This window comes from Eretmochelys imbricata, chromosome 21 (genome assembly GCF_965152235.1).
Source record: "Eretmochelys imbricata isolate rEreImb1 chromosome 21, rEreImb1.hap1, whole genome shotgun sequence".
Taxonomy (NCBI): domain Eukaryota; kingdom Metazoa; phylum Chordata; order Testudines; family Cheloniidae; genus Eretmochelys; species Eretmochelys imbricata.
In genome coordinates this window covers 13,939,164-13,961,630 of record NC_135592.1, presented here as the reverse complement: position 1 = coordinate 13,961,630, position 22,467 = coordinate 13,939,164, and the positions used below count along the sequence as shown (strand labels likewise).

The 22,467-nt window shown below is 47.4% G+C and overlaps 1 protein-coding gene across 1 annotated transcript; it reads left to right on the top strand.

Annotated features, from left to right (window-relative positions):
• Positions 1–4,450: 4,450 nt before the first annotated feature.
• TMEM183A (transmembrane protein 183A) lies at positions 4,451–21,944 on the top strand. The gene is given in 9 exon segments (XM_077839340.1): positions 4,451–4,495; positions 4,497–4,581; positions 5,408–5,497; positions 8,580–8,735; positions 13,788–13,947; positions 15,178–15,358; positions 19,534–19,614; positions 20,599–20,754; positions 21,480–21,944. Coding segments are annotated over 9 exon segments (1,125 nt in total). The 5' UTR covers positions 4,451–4,465; the 3' UTR covers positions 21,666–21,944.
• The last annotated feature ends 523 nt before the right edge of the window (positions 21,945–22,467 follow it).

Sequence of the window (22,467 nt, the reverse complement as noted above, 5' to 3'; positions counted from 1 at the left end):
AGCCCCCCTTCTTGACAGCACAGGGCCCCAGCCAGTGAGGGGCAGGGTAGGTCCCTGGCTCCCTCCCAGCCTTCAAGCCCCAGCCGGAGGACTTGTCCCAAGTGTGCCTCAAGTCAGGGAAGGGCAGGCCCTGATCCACTCCTGTTAACAAGCCTTCTATGCCCCATGTGGCCATCCCCTTTGTGACCCGCCATTCCTCTATCCGGGGTTGGGGGGGCAGGGTTATGGATTGTGGACCCAACCTGTTGGTGATTTTTTAAACTCATATTTAAAAATTCACACAGTATCTCCTGATTTCTCAGCCCCCCCCCCTCCCCCCCCCCTCACTTCCCTACCAGCTAGCAGGCTACTGGGGCTGTGGGGGATGGCAGCCCCATGGAGAGGGACAGGCAAAGTCCAGAGGAGGAGTGGTCACCTACTTCCCCTTTGCAAGGGCCAGTGTGGGGGGCCAGGAGCTCCACCAGAAGTCTAAGTGGGAGCTTGAGTCTTGCCCCTCCCCAGGAGGGGAAGCAAAGACCTTACCTGTTCCCTTCCAAGGGAACAAAGCAGTGAAGGCCAGAGGTGACCTATGGCCCACCCAGTCTCCACCACACCCACGGCAGATGAGAGCCACTGAGGGGGCTGATGGGGAGGGTGTTTCCTCCCTCTGTACTGCACTCTTCACCTGCTAAAGGGAAGCCTGGCTGAATGTGCAGCCTGCTGGGTCATTTCAATCCTCCTCCTCCCAGTGCGTGTGGCCTGACCCCAGGAAGGGGAGGACCACCACCACCACCACAGCAGCATATTAGCTCTTTAGGGATGGAGGATCAGGCCGTCAGTCACGGGTAAAATGCCAATGTCTGGGCCTAGATCGATGGGTCTGGGCTGTGCCCTTCCCAAAGTATGATACCCCCGGCTGACACGCTTGCAGGCTCCTCTCCAAGTGTCTGTCAGGGTTGAAATGTAATTTGCAAACACCCAGACACGCCCTTTCCCTGCACATTCATATTCATCCACAATATGTTACATAAATACCCTAGTTCTAATGTGCCACGTTTTGCTGGGAGACCTAGCAACAAGGGACACTGAATCCCCAGGAACTGTCTATCTTGGGTACTTAGCTGGCCTCCATTACCGTAATATCTGAGCACGTCACAAACTTCAATGCATTAAAGTGTGTGGCAGGGAAGGGCTGTTATTCCCACTGCTGGATGCACTGTTGTAGCCATGTTAGTCCCGGGATATTAAAAAGACAAGGTGGGTGAAGTAAAACCTTTCATTAGATCAACTTCTGCTGGTGAGAGAGACAAGCTTTCAAGCTACACAGAGTTCTGTTTCAGAAAGAGCCTCTTGCCTCTCTCACCAACAGAAGCTGGTCCAATAAAAGAGATTACTTCACCCACCTTGTCTCTCTATTATTCCCATTGTACAGCTGGGAAACACAGGGAGGCTAAATTACTTACCCAGGGTCACACAGAAAGTCTGTGGTGGAGCAGGGAACTGAATTCAAGTCTTTCAAGTACTAGAGCAGTGCCCTAACCACTGGGCCATACTGCTTCTCTAAGCATGGCACCTCCTTCCTTCCCCAGCTCTGCCAATAGCTCCTGTTGAGTCTCTCTCTCCTTTGCAGGTAACAACATACTAGACAATCACAAAGAAACCATCCTGAGAAACAGGGGCAGAAAAGAAATCATATGGAACACAGTGGTTTACAGAGAAAGCCTGGTCGTTCTCCCTCCCCGCTCTTTTTTACCTTGTACATATCAGGACTGTCAAGTCTTCTGTTCCCTAATTCTGCTAGAGCAGTGCTACTCAAAGTGGTGGTCCGCAGACTGGTGCCGGTCCGCGAGCCATCAGCTGCCGGTCTGCGCGCACGTTGGGAAAAAAAACTGCCAGTCCCCCGCATCAGATAGCTTGAGAAGCACTGGGCTAAAGGACTTCTTGGCGTCTCAGAGGCTATGTATTGTGTGCTCCCACGCTTCAACTGGGGTGGGGGAGAGGTGTCGAATAGCCTTTCTCCAAAATGGCCATTGGACACTGGTGTCACCAAAACCATACAAGACAACAGGATTTGAACAATATGACTAAAATACGCCTTTCCCTCTCAGTTGCTCAGACTTCCGCCTTTTGTCTACTTTCACTAGTTCTCACTTGCCAGAGTATTCCAGGGTAGACAAGACCTGCATTTCATATGTAAGAAAAACAGAAACACCAACCTGTCACACCTTATTATTGTTACCTATTATTTGTATTACCATAGCACTGAGGAGCCCTTGTCATGGACCAGGACTCCACTGTGCAGACACCTACCACAAGGGGATCCTGAACCTGAGAATGGTTTGGTACTACTGGAAACGGCAAAGTCCGAGGGCAAAAAATTGTCAACAACACCGAAGACACTTAGCAGCGTAAGTCCCATTTGAAAAAGTGACTTCGGCAGGTAGGACCAGAAGCGCCTCTTGAAGCCAGTGGGGCTCAGGCTATTTGGGTCCTTTCGAAAATGTTATCCCTAACCTTTCTTTTCCTTTGCCCGTCACCTTTAAAATACAAGTTTTAATAATTTGCTCACCACAAGGTGGCACCGTTTCTTTGGTTGTCACACGAAAGCACCCAGCATCGGACTCAATCCTAAAACAAATAGCCGGGATAGTTTAGTATCAGCCTAAACTGGGTCTATCTGTTTAGCTTGCACCATTTAAACCAATCTAAGGCTACATCCACACTAGAAACACTAGAGAGGCAGCACTGGAGTGGAGACTCTACAGCAACAGAAAGGAGTCTTCTGTCAGAGTAGTAAATCACAGACCCCATAGGCTACGGTGACACTACAGCCGGGGTGGGCAAACTTTTTGGCCTGAGGGCCACACTGGGGTTCCGAAACTGTATGGAGGGCCTGTTTGCTCAGTGTAGACAGCTCACATCGCATCTTCCCTGCTGACCAAGGTGGCTCCCCACCCTCTCCCCGCATGCCAGGGGCTCTGTGTCCCCCCCCCGACCTTTCCCCATGCCAGGGGCTCCATCCCCCTCCCCCAGGCCAGGGGCTCTGTCCCCGCGCCCCCCCCCCCCCGCCAGGGGATCTGTGTCCCCCGCATGCCAGGGGCTCTGTGTCCCCCCCCACACCTTTCCCCATGCCAGGGGCTCCGTCCCCGCGCCCCCCCCCCGCCCCCCGCCAGGGGATCTGTGTCCCCCGCATGCCAGGGGCTCTGTGTGTCCCCCCCAGACCTTTCCCCATGCCAGGGGCTCCATCCCCCTCCCCCAGGCCAGGGGCTCTGTCCCCGCGCCCCCCCCCCCCCGCCAGGGGATCTGTGTCCCCTGCATGCCAGGGGCTCTGTGTCCCCCCAGACCTTTCCCCATGCCAGGGGCTCCATCCCCCTCCCCCAGGCCAGGGGCTCTGTCCCCGCGCCCCCCCCCCCCCGCCAGGGGATCTGTGTCCCCTGCATGCCAGGGGCTCTGTGTCCCCCCAGACCTTTCCCCATGCCAGGGGCTCCATCCCCCTCCCCCAGGCCAGGGGCTCTGTCCCCGCCCCCCCCCCCCCGCCAGGGGATCTGTGTCCCCCGCATGCCAGGAGCTCTGTGTCCCCCCAGACCTTTCCCCATGCCAGGGGCTCCGTCCCCGCACCCCCCCCCCCCGCCAGGGGATCTGTGTCCCCCCCAAACCTTCTCCCATGCCAGGGGCTCTGTGTCTCCCCCCCCATGCCAGGGGCTCCGTGTCCCCCCCCCGCGTGCCAGGGGCTCTGTGCTCCCCCCCCCCGTGCTCTCCACGGTACAGTTGTTTTTTTTGAAGCAGAAAAGAATTTTATTTGTGTAACACTTACAACGAATCACCAAAGAGGATAAAGCAAAACTATGCAACAAAACAAAAGCAAACAGAAGGTATGACACAGCAGCCTTCAGGAGGGAGAAGTGTTCAGCCTAGCCTGGGCCCAGAGCCCGGGGGGGGGGGGGTGGGGGGGGTGGGGGACGACAGCCTCCTGGAGACTCCAGGTCTTCCACCCCCTGGAGTGTCCTAGTGCCACGCCCAGAGTCACCGATTAGCCCTCTCCTGAGAGCGCCCGGCAAGATGGGCGCGGCTGCGGGGTGGGCGGTTTGGGGTGGGCGGGGGGTTACACCCACGTGTGATAGGACCCCTCCCAGGTGACAGTGATGATGGTACCCACAGCGCCAAGGGCTCGGCTGGGGTCTCTCGCTCTTCCCCTCAATCAGAGGGTCAGGCGGAGGGAACCGGTCGGGGTCACCGAGCAGAGACTCCAGGCTACAGTTGCCCCGTCTCTCCATGAGGGGGAGCGGGCGCGGGAGCAGGGCCCAGCCCGCACCGGCGGGCGGGGCGGAGAGGGGGCGGGGCTAAGCGGTGCCACGCCCCCGGGGGCCGGAGGACGTCAGAGCGCGCGGAGGGCCGGGCCGCTCTCGCGAGAGGGGCTGGAGCAGGCCGCGGCGCGGAGCCGGGCGCAGGGGGGTGCGGAGCGCGCGGCCCCGCTCCCGCCCGGGACATGGCCCCGCGGAGCCGCCCCGCAGCGACCCCCCGCGCCGCGCGCCGCCGACATGCGCAGGAGAGGGGCCCGCAAGCGCCCCCAGTTCCGGGCCGATGACGTCTGCTCCGAGCGGGGTGAGGGGCCCCGGACCCCCCCCCCCCTCGGCAGCCGGCCCCCTGCCCCCCCGAGCCACCTGTCCCGGCCCCCGACTGACCCCCCCTTCCCCTGTCCTGGGGGGGGGACGGCGCCCGACTTCCGGCCCTCCCCGGTCCCCGACTGACCCCCCCCCCACCCTTTCCCTATCCGGGGGGGGAGCCCGGCCACCGACTGACCCCTCCACCCTTCTCCTGTTCCGGGGGGGGGGCTCCTGACTTCTGCCCCCGACTGAGCCCCCCCTTCCCTTGTCCGGGGGGGGATGCCTGGCCCCTGACTGACCCCCCCCCACCCTTTCCCTGTCCGGGGGGGGACGCCCGGCCCCCGACTGACCCCCTCACCCTTCTCCTGTTCCGGGGGGGGCTCCTGACTTCTGGCCCCGACTGAGCCCCCCCCTTCCCTTGTCCGGGGGGGGATGCCTGGCCCCTGACTGACCCCCCCCACCCTTTCCCTGTCCGGGGGGGGAGCCCGGCCCCCGACTGACCCCTCCACCCTTCTCCTGTTCCGGGGGCGGGGCTCCTGACTTCTGGCCCCGACTGAGCCCCCCCTTCCCTTGTCTGTGGGGGGACGCCTGGCCCCTGACTGACCCCCCCCACCCTTTCCCTGTCCCGGGGGGGGCACCCGGACCTTGACAGGCCCAGCAGGGGGTGTGCACATTCACTGGGTCAAGCCCCCTCCCTCGCTACCCCCGTCAGGCCCCTTTCCCCGTGTGGTGTTCAAAGCCCCGTCTCTGGGGACCCCTCACCCCAGCTGCCAGGCAGCCCCCTCCCGTTCCCTGACACCTCTCCTTTCTCTCACCCCCGCTAGTGACCGTGGCGGATTACGCCAACTCCGACCCTGCCATCGTCAAATCCGGACGCATGAAAAAAGCGGTGGCCAACGCGGTGCTGCAGGAAGGTGAGTCTGTCCAGAGATCCCGCCACCTGGGCTGTGCACTGCTCCCTCCTCTGGCTCCCGCTGGCCAGTCAAACGCCTGCACCGTGCGGGTTGTGGGGGCGGCACCTGCAGCCCTCTGAAAATCTGGATACTTATTTTGGTGCCTCAATGGGAGCTGAGCTTCTTTGGAAAATCTGGTCCTGAGTTTTGTAGTATTTGTGTTGCGGTAAAGCCTCGGCGGCCCAGGCATGGAGCACGGCCCCCTTGTGCTAAGTGCTGTACAAACATAGAACAAAAAGACAGCCCCTGCCCCACACAGCTGGCGATGTAAAGCCTTGTCTACACTGTCGCTCTACAGCTATGTCACTGCAGCATAGACGCCACCTGTGCCAAAGGGCGGGCTTCTGTCGGCATAGGTGATCCACCTTCCTGAGAGGCCGTAGCTAGCTCAACGGAAACATTCTTCTGTTGACACAGCATTGTCTATACTGGGGTTAGGTTGGCTTAACTACGCTGCTCAGGGATGTGGGTTTTTCATACCCCTGAGCGGTGTAGTTAAGCTAACTTAATTTTGTAGTGTAGACCAGGTCTAAGTAATTTACCCAAGAGGTTGCACAGGAAATCTGTGACAGAGTTGGAAATAAAACCTAGATCTACAGATTCCTTAGACAGGAAGGAACATCTTGTGTCTGGTGTTGGAAGAACTCTACTTCTCTCTTAACTGAAGCTGAGAATATAGTTTTAAGAAATCTCTAATGCTTTGCCAGTTTACATCAAATTTTATAGTGAAAAATCCTGGGTGGGGTGTGGGTGTTTAAGCTAATGCTGCTGAAATTCCTTTTCCAAGTTACAGGTGATGTCTTACTTTTTTGAGGGTGTGTTTTGATGTCTTTTTGATTGCTGAATCTGTTTGTCTAGCTAGGCAGTTTCTCAGAGGGCTGTTGCAATCAATAGTCTATGCTGCCAACATCTGCTCTTTGTTTTCATTGCTCAGAGTAGCTGAAAACATGTCTGAGTCAACCTCCCATTCTTAAATGTAAATGGTCACATATGTAGAGTGAGACTATTTATTGACACTAATAACAAAAACTAAGGACTTGTTCACATGGGGAAATTTACCGATATAATTATACCACTGTAGTTATAGCTTCCACTGTGACATAAGCTAAATCACAAAAATGCACTTTTATTCTGTAATAAGTGTCCACACAGGGAGCTATTCTGATATAGTAATGAGGAAATTTTTTCAGCATGTAGATAAGCCCTAAGAGACATGGAGCAGATATCAAAATAAAGAGATGCAGGAACATTAAAACATAGACTACAGACAAGAAAACGTGAAAGCTGACAGCACGGGGATGCATTAAATGTAAACTTCCACTCTTAAAAGAGAGTTCTGTGTAGTTCATGTGGGCTAGACCCTGCCCCCCAAGTCCCCAGCAATCACATTTATCTTTTTTATATATAGCTTTTTTTCCCTCTCCCTGTTGCTGTGAAAGATCCACACGTAGTCAGAATAATTTCCCCCTCTACAGAAGAAACCATGGCACTGTCTGCATCCAAAGTGCTGTCAAATGTACAAAATAAATTGAAAAAAGGAGAGCTGTTTTCTTTCTTTTTTTTCAGTTAGAGTAACTTTGTGCTACAAATACCTCTACAAACAAACATTTCAGAAAGAAATGTGACTACTTTTTTTTTTTAAAAGTTACTGGCATCCTACTAAATACACTGCAAGGTAAATCTTTTTACAACTGTCATAATTTCATGGTAACTGTAAGGAACAACCACAGAAGTTTCAAGTCTCTAGTCTTCACCTGTCTATGGACTGGGACCCACATCCCTCTCCTCCTAACTGGGGGGTAGGCTGCTGTCCCTGTGCACTCACTGGGTATTTCTACACAGCTCATAGAAGTGAGCCCCGCAGCCTGGGTCAACAGACTTGGGCTAGAGGTGAGCTTACAGTCTATAAATAGCTGTGTGGACAGGGCTTTGAAGTTGAGGCTTGGGCTGGAGCTCTGGCTCTGAAGCCTAGGGGCAGGTTTGTTAGTTTGTAGAGGAGTTGTGGTAACCTTCTTCCTATGAAGTTGAATGGAATCCCTGGCCCACAATGATAGATAGAACATTCGTAAATTTAATACAATATGGTCTTCAAAGATGTTGCATCTGGTTGCAGTATCTGTCACAACCACTGTCCAAACAGCTGAGGAAGTAAACACAAATGTATTATCAGGTAATTTGTTCCTCCAACCAGTCCCTTTTTATATTTGAGAGACTCTCCTCTTCCAACCCCAAGGGATCCCTTCTAAAAACTCCCTCTTTGAGTGACAGCTCCCCAGGCCTGATCCGTCTCACTTGCACATCCTTTGTGCTGTAAGACAGCACAATCTCCTTTCTCTCTGTCTCCCCTTCCTGTTAGGATTTAAACAGCATCCCTTACTTGGGTCCTGGTGGATTACTCTGACAGTTCCATATCATCTTAATTCTTTAGACTGTCCCAGTCTTGCAGGTATTGATCCCCCTTACTGAAGAGTGAGCCTTCCATGGGTTACGTACTCTGATTATGGGCATGGGTTATAATAATGGGTTTCTGTACTGGTGAAAGAAACCTGGTGGGATTAAATTGCTGATAAATTACAAGAGCTTTAATACAGTTTATACCATCACAATCTCTCCTGCATCTTTAGCCATGCACACTCCTTTGTTTTCTTAGTGGCAGTACATCCTGTCTGTTGTCATATAGGAAAACAGAACATGAATTCAGGCATTTTAGAGATGATGTATGGTCCTTGCAAAACTGAAAATGGCAGAAAGGGGTCCACAGGACAGGAAAGTCTGTCATATGCGGAAGATCAGTTAGATCTGTCAGAGGAGCTGGTGGATTCATTCATAACTCCCCATTACTTTAGGTATGCCATTGGGATCGTTACTAAGCATCCACTCTTACAGCATCAGAAGAAATATCCTTTCTAGTGTATTAGCAAAAATTGCTCGTGTAGATGCCTCTCAGACAACTGCAGCCAGCCCTCGTAGACCCTAATCAGCTCATGTTACTTCTCATAGTGTGTGTGTGTGTGTGTGTAAAATCTATTTCTTCTGGTTCTAGTAAAATCCCTCTGTGGTTTGGAAGCCTCATGTGTTCCTGCTGAGGAGGTGCTCTCCGTGACTGGGGAATCCTGTGACAGTAGTGATGAAATGGATGTTAAGGAAAGCACCAACGAGAGAACTGCCTCTAGAAAAAAGAAAAGCAAGAGGCACAAAGGTAGGTCTCCTTCACTCACCCAGTCAGCTCTGCAGGGTCCTTCCTGGGATCATCTTCTGCATTTGCCAAGCTATTTACAGATCAGCAATGTGTCTCTTCGAAGAGTTCAGTGGAGTGTGTTTGGGTATGTGTGCATGCATGCAGTCATTTGCACAAAAGCTTAACCAAAGGAATGCTAGGTAGGAGATGTGGTTCCACAATCCTGAGTGTCATCTCCCCTTTCTTACTGAAGGTGGACTGTTGCAGTTGATTGAATCATGCCTAACTGGTTGATTTTAACCATGTATGTGCTGCAGATACAAACTCTCCTGAAACGCTATATAAAATCCCACAGTTATGCCACATGAAAGGAGACCTGCAAAGAGAAAAACATTGTACCTTATTTATTATTTTGATGTCTCAGGAGAGCACCCCCCCCCCTTTTTTTTCTAAAGAAAAATAAAGGGTGGCGATTGGTGAATTGTTTGTATAAAGTGTGTTACCTGTTCTTGTGAGAGGATTCCTTGAATGACTAGAGAACAGGAGTGAGAGCTCTGACAGCTGGTATAGGGTGTTGTATCTTTCACACAGAGCTTATCTTTCAGTTTATTAGGAATGTAAGTTAAATAGTCTGTTAACAAAAACAGACTTAAACAGTCGGGCTAAAAATTGCTGCCCTTGTCACTTGCACAGATTCCATTCTCATGTTTCTTGGGATGTTCTCCTAGCTCTGAGCAGTATTCCAGGAGACTGCGTCCTGCTAATGTACAAAGCAAGCCAAAACCGCTTATCCCTTGGTGGAAGAATTGGGTGCTTTTATATCACGAAGCACAAGCCCAATGTCTTCCCTGTTTGGATATCACCCGTCATGTTGTAAACGCGAAAGCATTCCAGAAATGCAAAAGAGAGGGGTTCCATTAGCAACATTAACTCTGCAACTTTTGTTCTTGAGCTACATATTTAGCAGTTTAAGCAATGATTGAAATCTATAAATGGGCATTGTGGAGAGATTAATGTTCATATTAAGAACATAAGAACGGCCATACCGGGTCTGACCAAAGGTCCATCTAGCCCAGTATCCTGTCTTCCGACTGTGGCCAATACCAGGTGCCCCAGGGGGAATGAACAGAAGAGTTAATCATCAAATGATCCATTCCCTGTCATTCATTACCAGCTTCTGGCAAAGAGAGGCTAGGGACACCATCCTTGCAAGTGCAGTTATAGCCAGAAAAGTGACTGTAAACTGACGCTACCTTCCAGCAGGCTAGCTCCAGTGTGTATTGGAATTAGTCATGTTGATTTGCCGCTAAAGTTATATTTTAACTTTTTTTTTTTTTAGTTTTTGTTAGCCTTACAGAATTAACACAGCTCAGGCTCGTTCATCTTCAGCAGAGCTATCAACTAAGTTTGATTATCAGGTCCAACTTCATTGTCTTCAAATTACAATTTCAATTACATCTGTGCAACCCCATGGAAGACACAGAATTGTATATCTGTAACTGAGAGCAGCATTTGCTCTGCATAATCCTTATTGCTGGCAACAATGCACTAGCTTGAAAGAACCCAGCTTGACTCTCAGATCCGAGCCTGAGTTTGCGAGGTTAGCAGTTCATTAAAAGATGTTAGGATGATTTTTTTTGAGGGTCAACTGAGCAAATTTGGAGCAAAGGACCCAGTTTTTTTTTTTAAACAGTCACTTCTGAGTAAAGCAGTGCTTCAGCAATTCTATTTTATGCAGCTCGGTAGGATATAAGTTGCACCACAGCGTAGATAAGCTATATAGCTGCAATGCTGTGGATGCAGGATTATGCAACTTCACAGTGCAATGGGTCATATCCTAGCTGAAATTCAATCAGAATTTAATTGCATACAATTGTGAGGAAAATTGTAAGTTTTTATAAAATAACATAGTTAATTTTAAAGAAATTGACTTATGTCGCTCTTTCCATCTGAGAATCTGAAAGCGTTTTACAAATAATAATGAATTTAGCTTCACAGCACTCCGGTAACCTAAGAAACAGTTCCCAGTTTTAGAGATGACAAAATTAAAGCCAAGAGACCAGCCACTCCACGTCATGCTTGCCTTGGGAGCCAAGCGGGGCAGCCAGTGTATTTATGTGCTGCTGCCCTGCTTTGGAAGGTAGGCTGCATGCCTTGGGAAAAGGTGCTGGCAATATTCCAGATAGGTAACTGCAACTTTAACAAAGTATGGCCGCAACTTTTGAACCAAAAAATGCAAACAGCTTTCTCACGGCCTTAACGATGGGAATAGTCGCACCTCCCTGTGTCACCAGGGGTGAGTGAGGATAAATATCTTAATGACTGTGGGGCGCTCAGTATTTTAGCCTACAGAGGACCTGAACTTCTAAGGTAAAAAAAGCAGCTTTTTTTTACTATGCTCCTTTACCATCATAAAGAAGAAAAAACATGCTGAAGCCCAAAGTGACATAAGTCAATGGAAGAGCCAAGATTGCCTGGATTTTCAGACATGAGTTTGAATTTCAAGGCTGTCATTCTTCCCCAACTTCTACCCCTCCTTGAGGATTAGCCACAGATTAGGTCTGAAATCTTTGGGCCCTATACAGCCCCAACCTAACGGGGCGTACATTACATCCAGGGTGGACAGATTTAAATAGTGATTTAAATCAACAAGCGGGAGAAGACTAGATTTTTTTATTTTTTTAATCATTGCTTTTAATCATGTTTTGCCTTTGTACTTTTTAGTTATTTTCCTAAAAAAAAGTTCATGCTTATTAGTTGATAAACATTAAAATAAGTTCATTTGCAACTAAGTATAGACTTTACACTAAATTTGGTGCTTTTTGCTTACTGGGAAGATGCACTATATACGCATTTTTTTTAACAAATATATAGCGTAACTTATATTTATTCTGATTCTTAATTTTTACATTTATCATGGTAGAAAATGGTGAATGATTAAAAAGGTTATCAAAACATTCTACATTTAAAACTCATTTATTAAACAAGGAAGTACAATGTAGTTAATGAATTGAACTGATTGTTTCTGGTCGTCATGTCCTTCAGGGTTTTAGAGCTAGTAGATCATACCCTCTCACATCTAGTTTTTTTTATTCCTAGAGGGGAAGTTTTTCAACTTTTTCAACTCCCAACCAGTGTCACAACTTTGAATGAACTAATAATTGAACTGAACTGGTTGAATAAACTGAAATGAAGAAAATACTCTCTCTGGACCTGCAATAAGGCACCTGCAATGTCAAAAGCTGGTTTAGCCTCTGTTTGCCAGAAGCTGGGAATGAGTGACAGGGGATGGATCACTTGATGATTACCTGTTCTGTTCATTTCCTCTGGGGCACCTGGCATTGGCCACTGTCGGAAGACAGGATACTGGGCTAGATGGACCTTTGGTCTGACCCAACATGGTCATTCTTATATTCTTCTGTTCTTATTTTAACAAACTTTGGTTCCAGGTGCTCAGCCAGTGACTTGACATTCTTTAAAACTTGGTAGCAAATATGTACAGCTTAATATTTTTGTTTAATTTAAATAATTTTGACATATTTTAAAAATTGTCTTAACATAGGTTGTCAATTTCAAATTTAATTTTAAATAGGATCTTTTAAAAAAAAAAAACAAAAACAAAAACCTGTATTTATTCCTTTTTTAAATCCCCAAATAGAATTTTTAAAATTAAATTAATCATCAGTTTTTACCTGCCCTTATTACATCCAAATGAAAGTTCTCTCCCACATTTCTCAATGCTGAGTAAGGCCTGTAGAATCTATTTGAGCTATCTGTGTCTGTGTCTTAACTTTTACAACTTGAGCAAAATCCATCAGCGTTGATAGTATTAGATTGTTGGAAAAATATATGTGCTTTGTGCACAGATATTTCTAGGTGCATTTGGAATTAAACAAGTATGTGAAACTTTAGTCCAGTGGAATAGTTTTGGGAGCACTGTGAGTGGAAATGGGTTGTTAATGAGTAGAGAAGCCTTCCTGGAAGCAGAGTAACAGCCGTGTTAGTCTGTATTCGCAAAAAGAAAAGGAGTACTTGTGGCACCTTAGAGACTGACCAATTTATTTGAGCATAAGCTTTCTTGAGCTACAGAAAGCTTATGCTCAAATAAATTGGTTAGTCTCTAAGGTGCCACAAGTACTCCTTTTCTTCTTCCTGGAAGCGTTTGCTTTCTTGGAAGTTGTAATTGAAATGTAGATAAAACAAAGCACCTTTTAAAGGTGGGTTACACAAGAGATAATGACTGTCAAAAAGGGAAACTTTAAACGAGGCTCCAGTAACGAATGCATTTCTTTCTCTTTCTACATTTTGTTTATGCTGACAGTGAAATCCCAAAGGTCCCCTGAAGCACCAGTGGGGCCTATGGGTGGGTCTACACTTAAAAAGCTTTTTAGTGAAGATGCTGCCAAGCTGATGGGAGAGCTTCTCCTGTCATCATAGGTACTCCAGGCCTGTGAGAAGTTCTCTCATCCATAGCGCTGTCTACACCAGGGGTTAGATTAGTATAACTGAGTCACTCGGGGGTGTGGATTTTTCATACCTCTGAACAACGTACTTATACCCTACATAGTGTAGAGTCTAGACCTGGCCTTAGTATGTAAAAATGGTCCATCCTCAAACACTTGTTTCCCAGTCGTTTGGGAAAGTTAACGTTGTATGAGATTTGCTGTAACAGATACCAATGCTCCATAATGCTGCTTTGATGCCTCTTAAAAACAAAGAACTGACCCAAGGGGAGCGGTAGTCTCCATGGGGTAACAATATCTTGGAAGTTCAGGTGCCTCTAACCTTAAGTTTCTTCATGATGAGCTACTGTAAACGAGCGGTTGCAATGAAAACGTACGGACTGAGCCCGTCTTTGGCTAACGTGGCCTCTGTGCTGTCCCAGAGCCATGTCATTTACAGTGTGTGTGTGTGTGTGTTCATTCGTGCTGCTCGCTAACTAGTGCAACTGGCAGGTCGTGGCGCACTTGCAGAATAGTGCCAAACAGAGAGGAGCCAATCAGCTCAATTTGCTTGCCTTAAGGTTCATAATGCCTGAGCTATGTTACACTAATGTGTGTTTGTTACGCTTAGAAAACCCTGATGAGGCTGTTGGAGAGGATTATCCCATTGACATCTGGCTGTTGCTGGCCGCCTACATACGTCCAGAAGATACAGTGACATTTTCTCTGATTTGCAGAAAAGCCTGGACTGTCACTTGCACTGCTGCCTTTTGGACCAGACTCTACAGAAGGTGCGACCACGAAGAGTTTGTAAACATACTCTATGGTGTTTGTGCATGTCCAGCAGTGTCTGGGCAGAATTTGCTACAGAGTTATTAATAGGGATCTATCTCCTCATTGGGTCAGTCATGCTAGACATTGGAACATAGTTCTTTTTGAAGGTGGCTGCGGCATGTTTACCTCTGAAATCTTTGCCATTCTATAACAGGTGGTGATTGGCATCCTATATCCTCGTCTGGGCTGTTTCTATTAAATGTTGCTGTTTGGAGAACTTTAAATAGTATTTCTTAAGAGATTTGCTCTCTAGCCGGTCTGTTTCGCAGTCTGAAAATAACGACTATTTTGTAATCTTCCTCTATGTCTAATCCAAGGTTTAAAAATATGGTGAGCTCGAATTGTCAAGGCCTAAACACTCAAAAGAATGTCATGCCCATAAGAGCACATCTTGGGTGCAAAGCTCTCACAATGCATACAGGAAAGTGATGGCATTGCGTGATTTTGAAGGGTTAATTTTTTGGGTGGTGTTTTGCCTCTTGGTCTCAGGCATTAGTTGCAGTGATCTGCCCATAAATTAACAAGGAGCAGGACTTAATGAAAATAAAGGCATTGTATCTGACTGAACCGGGTTTTAGGGGCAGCCAGAAAGATGGTAGAAGTGGGAGATGGTACAGAAGGAGGAGAAGGGAATGGATGGAGAGCATATAGGTGTCCGCTCACGATGCAGAAGTTCAAGCTCCTTCCTCCATTCACATCCTTGACTCTCCTTTTTCACTGGGAAGATTGACATTTATTCCTGTTACTAAGCATGTTATTTGTCAGACAAAATCAGCGTTCTTTCCCTATTTGTACTCTTCCTTGTTTTCTGTGCTTGCTTCTCAACCTCTTTGTTCTCTGTGCCACACAGTAAAGATACTAGAGACCTTGGTAAGTCTCACTCTGCAGCCTTGGCACATCATGGTGCGAAGTCACCTTTTGGGGCTGACAGCCATCTAATGCAGAAACAGTATGGTGCCCTTGCAGAATCTGAAGATGGCTGCAGGTGCTCTGGACACCAGCTGTATGTGAAGGGGCAGTGTGACAGCCAAGAGATGTCAGGGGGTGATGTGGTATAAAAGCAGAGTTTGACCCCTTTGTTCAGTCACCTTCTTTAACACTTATTTTGTTGCGCCCCGAGATTTACTTGAAATCCAGTATAGTTATGGCTTTTCAAGGGGTGTTGGGTTTGTCCCTGTTCCCTTTAGGCACTACACTCTGGATGCGTACCTGCCTCTCCGATTACGGCCAGAATCGATGGAAAGGCTGCACTGCCTCCGTGCATGTGTCATCCGTTCGTTATACCACATGTATGAACCTTTTGCTTCTCGTGTCTCCAAGAATCCGGCTATTCCAGAGACTACCCCCAGCACTTTAAAGAATTCCAAAGTAAGTAGCAGCGTTTGGGGTAGTGAACTAAACTGTGTTCAGCTGGTACACTCTCTCTGCTTTTGTTGTTCCCCTTTCAGAGAAATAAATCTCATTCAGTTGGACCCTAGTGAAATACATGCACTGGATCAGTGACATACATAGGAAGCTAGGAAGAGTCTGACTTCTGAAGCTTTATCAATTACATGTGTTTGTACAGCCCCTAGCACAATGGGGTCCTGGTGTGTTACTCGGGCTCCTAAGCACTCCAGTAATACAAATTAGGAAAATGTCATTTTACACTGATGGAAGCCCTGTCACTGACACAATCCACAATTGTCCCCTTCCCGCCTGTACACGACCCAGGCTGCAAAAGGAGTTTGAGCTAGGTAGGCATTTTTGTCTACTACTTGCTCTGTTGTAACTATTTTGTAATTATTTTGGAATGTTTCTTCTGGGGCAGTGGCAGAGCATCACAAGTGCCTCTGACAGCCTCTAAAAGGAGAGTCCTTTCACACCGCACTCCTGCGGACCATTGTCCTCGGTTTCTCTGAAGGGGGAAGTGTTGTGAGATGGAGAGTTAGTCTGAGAAGCAAGTGCCTGCTTTGGGGTGTGGCTGTGCAGTGGGCAGGGAAGCTGGGGAGGAATTGTCTGCTGTGTCTTTGGGCAAAACCACACTGCAGTCCTTGCTTGGAGCATTTGTGTATCTTTAGTCACTGTTTATCATGAACCCCTCATTCTGTCTGTTTCTAGCCTGGCTTTAATTTACTATTGGCTGACACGTGGTTTTCGGTCTCAAAGGGTGGAGTTTCAGTTGGACGCTTTATACCAGGGATACTCAGACTGGGGCTTGGAAGCCAAGCTACGGGTGGTTCTTTAATGTGTCTCTTGCCGTACATGATGTTAAAACTCTGTATCATTTAATTATTAACCAATCAGGATGCTTTTCCTATGTTAACAAACTGTAGAATACCCGCAGTCATTTTGCTGTGGGAGTAAATAGTAAATGAAATAACGAATTCACACGGTGGTGGCTCTTTTGGGTAATGTTGATGGGTAATTTGGCTCCTGAACCCTTGAGGTCTGAGTATCACTTCTCTATGTAAAATACAACAAATCCATTTCTTTGCTTTGTGACATCCCTGCTGCTTCTGTCCCTCCCCACATGAAGACACTGCCAAAGTGGCAAGTTGCCCTGAGATAAGACTGAGAACAGCCAGAAGCAACAGGTAGGTCGTGCTGCAGGTCAGGGTTAAGGAGCGTTTGCAGCCTTTTGTGCACAAGTCCTCTGCACCTGTTTGCTCCCTGAACTATTAGTTCTTTGCCTGAATGGGATATTCGGGCAATGTCTTCCTTAAAAAGAAGGAAAAAACCCTGCAGTTCCACTAACCTCCTGGTCTAGTCTCAGTCCTTCTGAATCTAACCACCTGTCATCCCATCCATCTATAGGTCTGATTAGGAGACCCCCCTCCGCCCCCAGTGGAAGGATCTGTGTCTGGTATTCATTCACGTTCACATCATAACGGCTTTGGTGCCCACTCTTGGTGCTTCTACCATACTAATAGTTTTGTAAAGATTCCTTGCATGTAATACTTTTTTATTACCATTCACTTAAAAAAGGAAATTAAATGGTGATAAGCCTTTGTTAGAATAACAGTAGAGGTCTGACTTCAATCCATCAAAGCATAAAAATGGCCTTGTACGTCTGGTCTCCAAGACTCCAGACTGTGTCCTCTTTGTTCCATGTGCTGCAATGCCTAGGCACAATGGTGTACATTGAATGGGACCTTACGTTTCCTCTGTGATTCCTTGCTTTCATGGGTTTTGGTTAGACCCTTAGGGGTCTGTTGACACTGATGGGTGATGCTCGTGTAAACTGTGCATGCAGTGAAGGGAGAATCAGACCCCTATATTACTGAATCCAGCTTTTCCTCTTTAATTTCCTTTCTTCTTTCCCTAGTGTAGCTTGTGTGGGACACTGGAGCCGTTGTGGTGTCAGCAGAAGTGTTTGCCCTTTAAAGACACCCCCATTATTTTTGGTGGAGCGGCAGGCCATACGTTGCACATCTGAAGGGCAGGACGGCTGACACGTGGATGACATCCTCTGCCCCTTAGGAGGTACTTACTGTTTTGTGCTTAACTACTTGCCATGATCACATGAGCTGTTAGTTGAAGCTGTGTCTGTAAGGGCACGCGCTGGCTCTGGGTCTCTAGACGTACACACACTGGCTCTGATCAAACTAGCAGGCTAAAATAGCAGAGTGGTTGTGTTGTCATGTGGCAGGAGGGGCTAACCCCCTGAGTGTAACCCAGTCAGAGGTGGTAGGTAGGTACCTGGACAGCTAGCCTAAGCTGCCACCATGGCCACGCTGTTGTTTTCAGCATACTAGCTTAACTCCAGCAAGCGTATGTAGGTCTGCCCACCCTGGGAATTACTTCTCTCGCTGCAGTGTAGATGTACTCAGAAGGCGAACGGCAAACTCCGCTGTGAATGGAATTAAGGCCAGCTGTATCTGCTGCCTGCCCCCTGCTAAGCATGATCCAGGGAGCAGTCAGTCTTGTAATTGGTTAGAACTGTTTGCTGCTGCCCGGGTTGGGAGATCATTCAGCCCGTGCTCCTGAGCTTAACTGCTCTGCAGCTTGGTGCTTCACCTCTCGGGGATTCACCACTGCAGAGATCTTTCTCGCACTCCTGCCCCCTGTGAATATGATCTAGCAGTGAAGTGAAAGGCCTTGTCTCACTGCAAAGCCACACAGTAGGAGTGACCCAGGCTTGGTGCCAAGAGGGGTCAGATGAGTCCCTCACCCCAACTAGAATTAAATTGCCTTAAAATGGTGCAGATTGCATCAGCCCTTGTTTTTTTTTGTCCATGAAAGCAATTCGTGCTGGTGCGGCCTCTCAGATTTGACAGTGTTAGTGACTGCAGCTAGCAGGTACAGCATTGGCAGAGAGGTTTCCCCACATTGACCCAGAAGAGGCCTTAACTCTGACCCAGAAAGACCATCTCTGAGTGAGAGGGCAGTTTTCTCCATGACTCATGCCATTCTTTCCCTTCCTTCTGAGGCTGTTAGCAGGCCCACTTAAGGTCAGTTGTTATGGAAGGTATCTTTTGTGACTTGGACACTTGCTTTCTGGCAACTGGACTGAGATTTGTCAGGCTGTCTCCTTACTGGCTACTGAATGGCTGTCAGATGACTGCAGCTTCCAGTCACTGACCGCTTATAGATATTGGGCTCTATTCAACCTCCCCCTCACTTGAATACAGTAGTTCTGCTAAGACTCTCCTATTTCTTGGAGCATTGCATGCCGGGACATAGAATCCCACAGCTCTACGGCTGTATAAAGGTGTGACAGTCAGAGATTACACTATAGAATACCTGAGATACTTTTGCCAGGAGATCCAGGCTTTGGTTGCCTCTGGCATAGAGGCAATGAGGCATCGGACCCCATGTATTCATCCGCCTTTAGAAAAGAAGCAGTGTTCTGGGCCACTGGTTGAACTGCACAGCCAAAGCTTTGCTTTGTGTTTTTGAAATACTAATACATTGCCCTAATGGAGGGGAGTATGACCGCTGGGTGCTACAGATGCACATCTCCATAGGATGTGCCCTCTCCCCCGCGCCCTGCTTTGTCAGCTCTGTCCAGTCGCTTTTAACATTTGCCTCTTTGCTTTCTCCTTCCCCAGTCTGCTGTTTGCTCTTCCTCACTCCTGCTCTATTCCGAATGAGCTGAATGCATACATTGACCTGAGATGTTATCCGTTCAATTTGGCTGTTCCATGTAGTATGTAGAGGAGCAAAGTCCATTCTGTTTTTCTCTTCTATATGGAATGGGTGAGCGGAACAGGAAGTACTGCTCATCTGGCAAGAGCCCAAGTGCTGGGTCACCCTGTGGTAGAGTGAGGTTGCCACCTTCTGACTGGCAAATGGAAAATGCCAGGTTTGCAGTGTAGTTGTAGCTGTGTTGGTCCCAGGATCTTAGAGAGAAGGTGGGTGGTCCAGTAAAAGATATTACTTCACCCACCTTGTCTCTCAGGTATGCGTTAATGTAGGTAATGGGACCAGATTGCTCCTATCTCTTCAGCTGCTCCTGTGGTCTGTAGTTTGAGCTCTTTGCCTATGTTGAAATTCACTAAAAAATGGAATAATTAACTCTAAGGGTCTCATAACCTGCTGTATTTTTTTTTCCATATCAGTGTGTGCTTTTCTGGTGCAGAAAGATTGAAGGGAACAGACGAGAACCTATGTGGGAATTTAACTTCAAATTCAAAAAGCAGGTATGAAAGCTAACCACTTGCCATTGAAATGTCAGGGCGGCCAGGTTTTGAAGCTGTAATGCTTTTTCGTCTGAAGTTATTGTTGATGGGTGCAGTAGATCAAGGAATATCCGATCTCACTGTAAAAGAAATACATATTGCCAAATGCAGAGGTGGTCAGGTAAGGCGCTTGTGGAGCTGCTGAGTAGGAAACCCGGAGCAGGAGGCAATTCTTACCACTTTAAAACAGGCCGTCATTTTCAGTCTTGAGTGTCTAAAGGATTCAATCCCTGCGTCCATATTTAGGCTGTTGATTTGCCTTCCCCTGACCCAAGTTGCTGAGTATCTGCAGCTCCAGATACTTTCAGTGGGGGGGTTGTGATGACCCCAGCCCCTTTTGATTTAGTGGCCTGCATTTAGGGATCCAAGTTTTAAATGTTTTGCATAAATGTCTTTCGTCTCTTCACACGGAAAGCCTTTCTGAAGCTAACAAAACCAACCCTTTTTAATTTCCTTGGATATTAGGAAAAACTTTTTCACTAGGAGGTGGTGAAGCACTGGAATGGGTTACCTAGGGGGGAGTTGGAATCTCCTTCCTTAGAGGTTTTTAACACCCAGCTTGACAAAGCCCTGGCTGGGATGATTTAGTTGGGGTTGGTCCTGCTTTGAGCAGTGGGTTGGACTAGATACCTCCTGAGGTTCCTTCCAACCCTGATATTCTATGATCAGGAGGTGACAGTAATCTTTGTGAAACCCTCCTTTAGCCAGACTCAGGATAAACGTATAATACTGAGCACCCTATCAGGACCTCTGAAGTTTGTCTTCAAAGAGACAGTCTTGCAAACCCTCCATCCCAGGGTTTTCATTGAACATGGAACCCTTTTGCCCGAACAGGTGGGCGTTAGGCAGGAATCCGCTGCTGAGCCAGGATGGTCTCTAGGCATGAAGTGAAATTTCTGGTTGGCTTCAGTTTAGTTGAATGAACTGGTCTCTCTTTCTGTCAAGCCTCCCCGATTGAAGAGTAACTGTTGCAGACGTCTTCAGCCACCTGTTCAGTATGAGGATGTTCACACAAATCCTGATCAGGACTGCTGTCTGCTGCAGATCACCACCCTCAACTTCATCTTCCTGCCAGTAGTCATGGGTATGATATTTACCTTGGTAAGTGTTAAGAAATCTGCACGTAAGCGCCATAGAAATGTGCTAAGAAAATGGTCTGGTCATTACTGCTTGTCCGTAAATCTTGCTGCACCAACAGACTGACTAATATGCATTTCCGTAGTGCATTGAGGCCATCACTCAAGGATTTCTTCAGTTTAGTTTCTGCAAGTCACTAAATTCTCTCATGGTTGGTGTAGACTCATGGCACCAGCCCTCAAGGCCCAACTAGAAGGGACTGTTTGACAACTGTGTTCAACAAAATGTGCTCCATTCCTGGGGGAAGGAAGGATGAGGATTTGTATTACCATGGTGCCTAGGAGTCTTAATCAGCAGCACCTAAAACATCCTAGATGACTTATGGGTATTCAAGGTAGAATTGGAGAATAGTGTCCAAGTTCTCTCGCCTTTGCACTTCCATAAGATCAAAGCTCCAAATAACATTTATTTTAACTTTAGAAGAGAGTTGGTTGATCTTTCAGTTTTTAACAATGTCTTTCTGGTATCTTTTTGTAAAAAGCATGCTTTTTGGAGGCTCTCAATTAAAAAAAAAAAAGTATTTGAAAATATAAAGTTTAAATGTAAAACACCACAAAGAAAATGTTTGTCCAATAAGAATCAGGGATCAGCATTCACAGTAGTAGATAGTATTTGAAGGGAAACTAGGCATTTTCTGGAAGTAGTGCATAGATGTCTAATAAGGAAATTGCCAATTTTCTTCCCTGCAGTTCACAATAAATGTGAGCACTGACATGAGACATCACAGAGTGAGGATGGTGTTCCAGGATTCTCCTGTCTGGAATGGCAAGAAGCCCCGACTTGACCAAGGAGTACAAGTTGTCCTGGACCCTGTGCACAGTGTCCGTCTCTTGGATTGGTGGCATCCGCAGTACCCCTTTTCCCTGAAAGCTTAGCATGCTCCTACTGCATCTGTGAGTAGCCATGACAGGCAGAAGAGAATGTCTAGGAACTGAGAAATCCTGTTTTTATTTCCTGAATAAATTCTCCAATCTCCTTACAAATGAGTGAAGCTCCAATGCCAGTCTCTGTATATAATTTTCAGCCAGTAATGAGCAGAATCGAGTGTAAATGGAAATGATTTGTAAACACATTTTTATGTAAAGTTCACATTTTATGATTTGAAAGGAGCACCATGAAACTGTTCATTTAAAATCCTTTTGATGTTAATGAAAGTCGTCCTGTGTTCTGTTGCGCAAAGGAAGCGGAAAGCTTGCTTCCAGATCCAGTGTGGTCAGAGATTTTCAGACCAAGTGTCAATGAAATCAGTGTTTGTCTTACTGTAGCGTGATCAAACTCAAATGCAGCAGCATTATGCTATACTGATGCAGCAAGGAAAATAGCAGTGACCATCATGCTTCACTCTTTAATCTGCTTGAGCACAATAAAGGCATAAATGATCAAACAAAGAGATTGCCTTTACAGCTTGCATTTAAATTAAGTGTGTGTGGTGATAAGGCAAAGAAACACTTACAAAAGTTCGAATCCTGATGCTCTCTTTAAGAAAGAGAATCTAAAACGCACATAATGGAAAGGCTCTCATAGCATGTGGGCATGAAACAAAAACTAACCGCATCAGTTAGTAAGTGCTCAGACTTCGGGCATCAGAAGAATAAGATTGTCTGTGAGCTAAGTGAACAGTGTTTGGAGCTAGTGACTGTGGGAAAGCTATTAGCAGCAAAGAGGAAGTATCCAGTT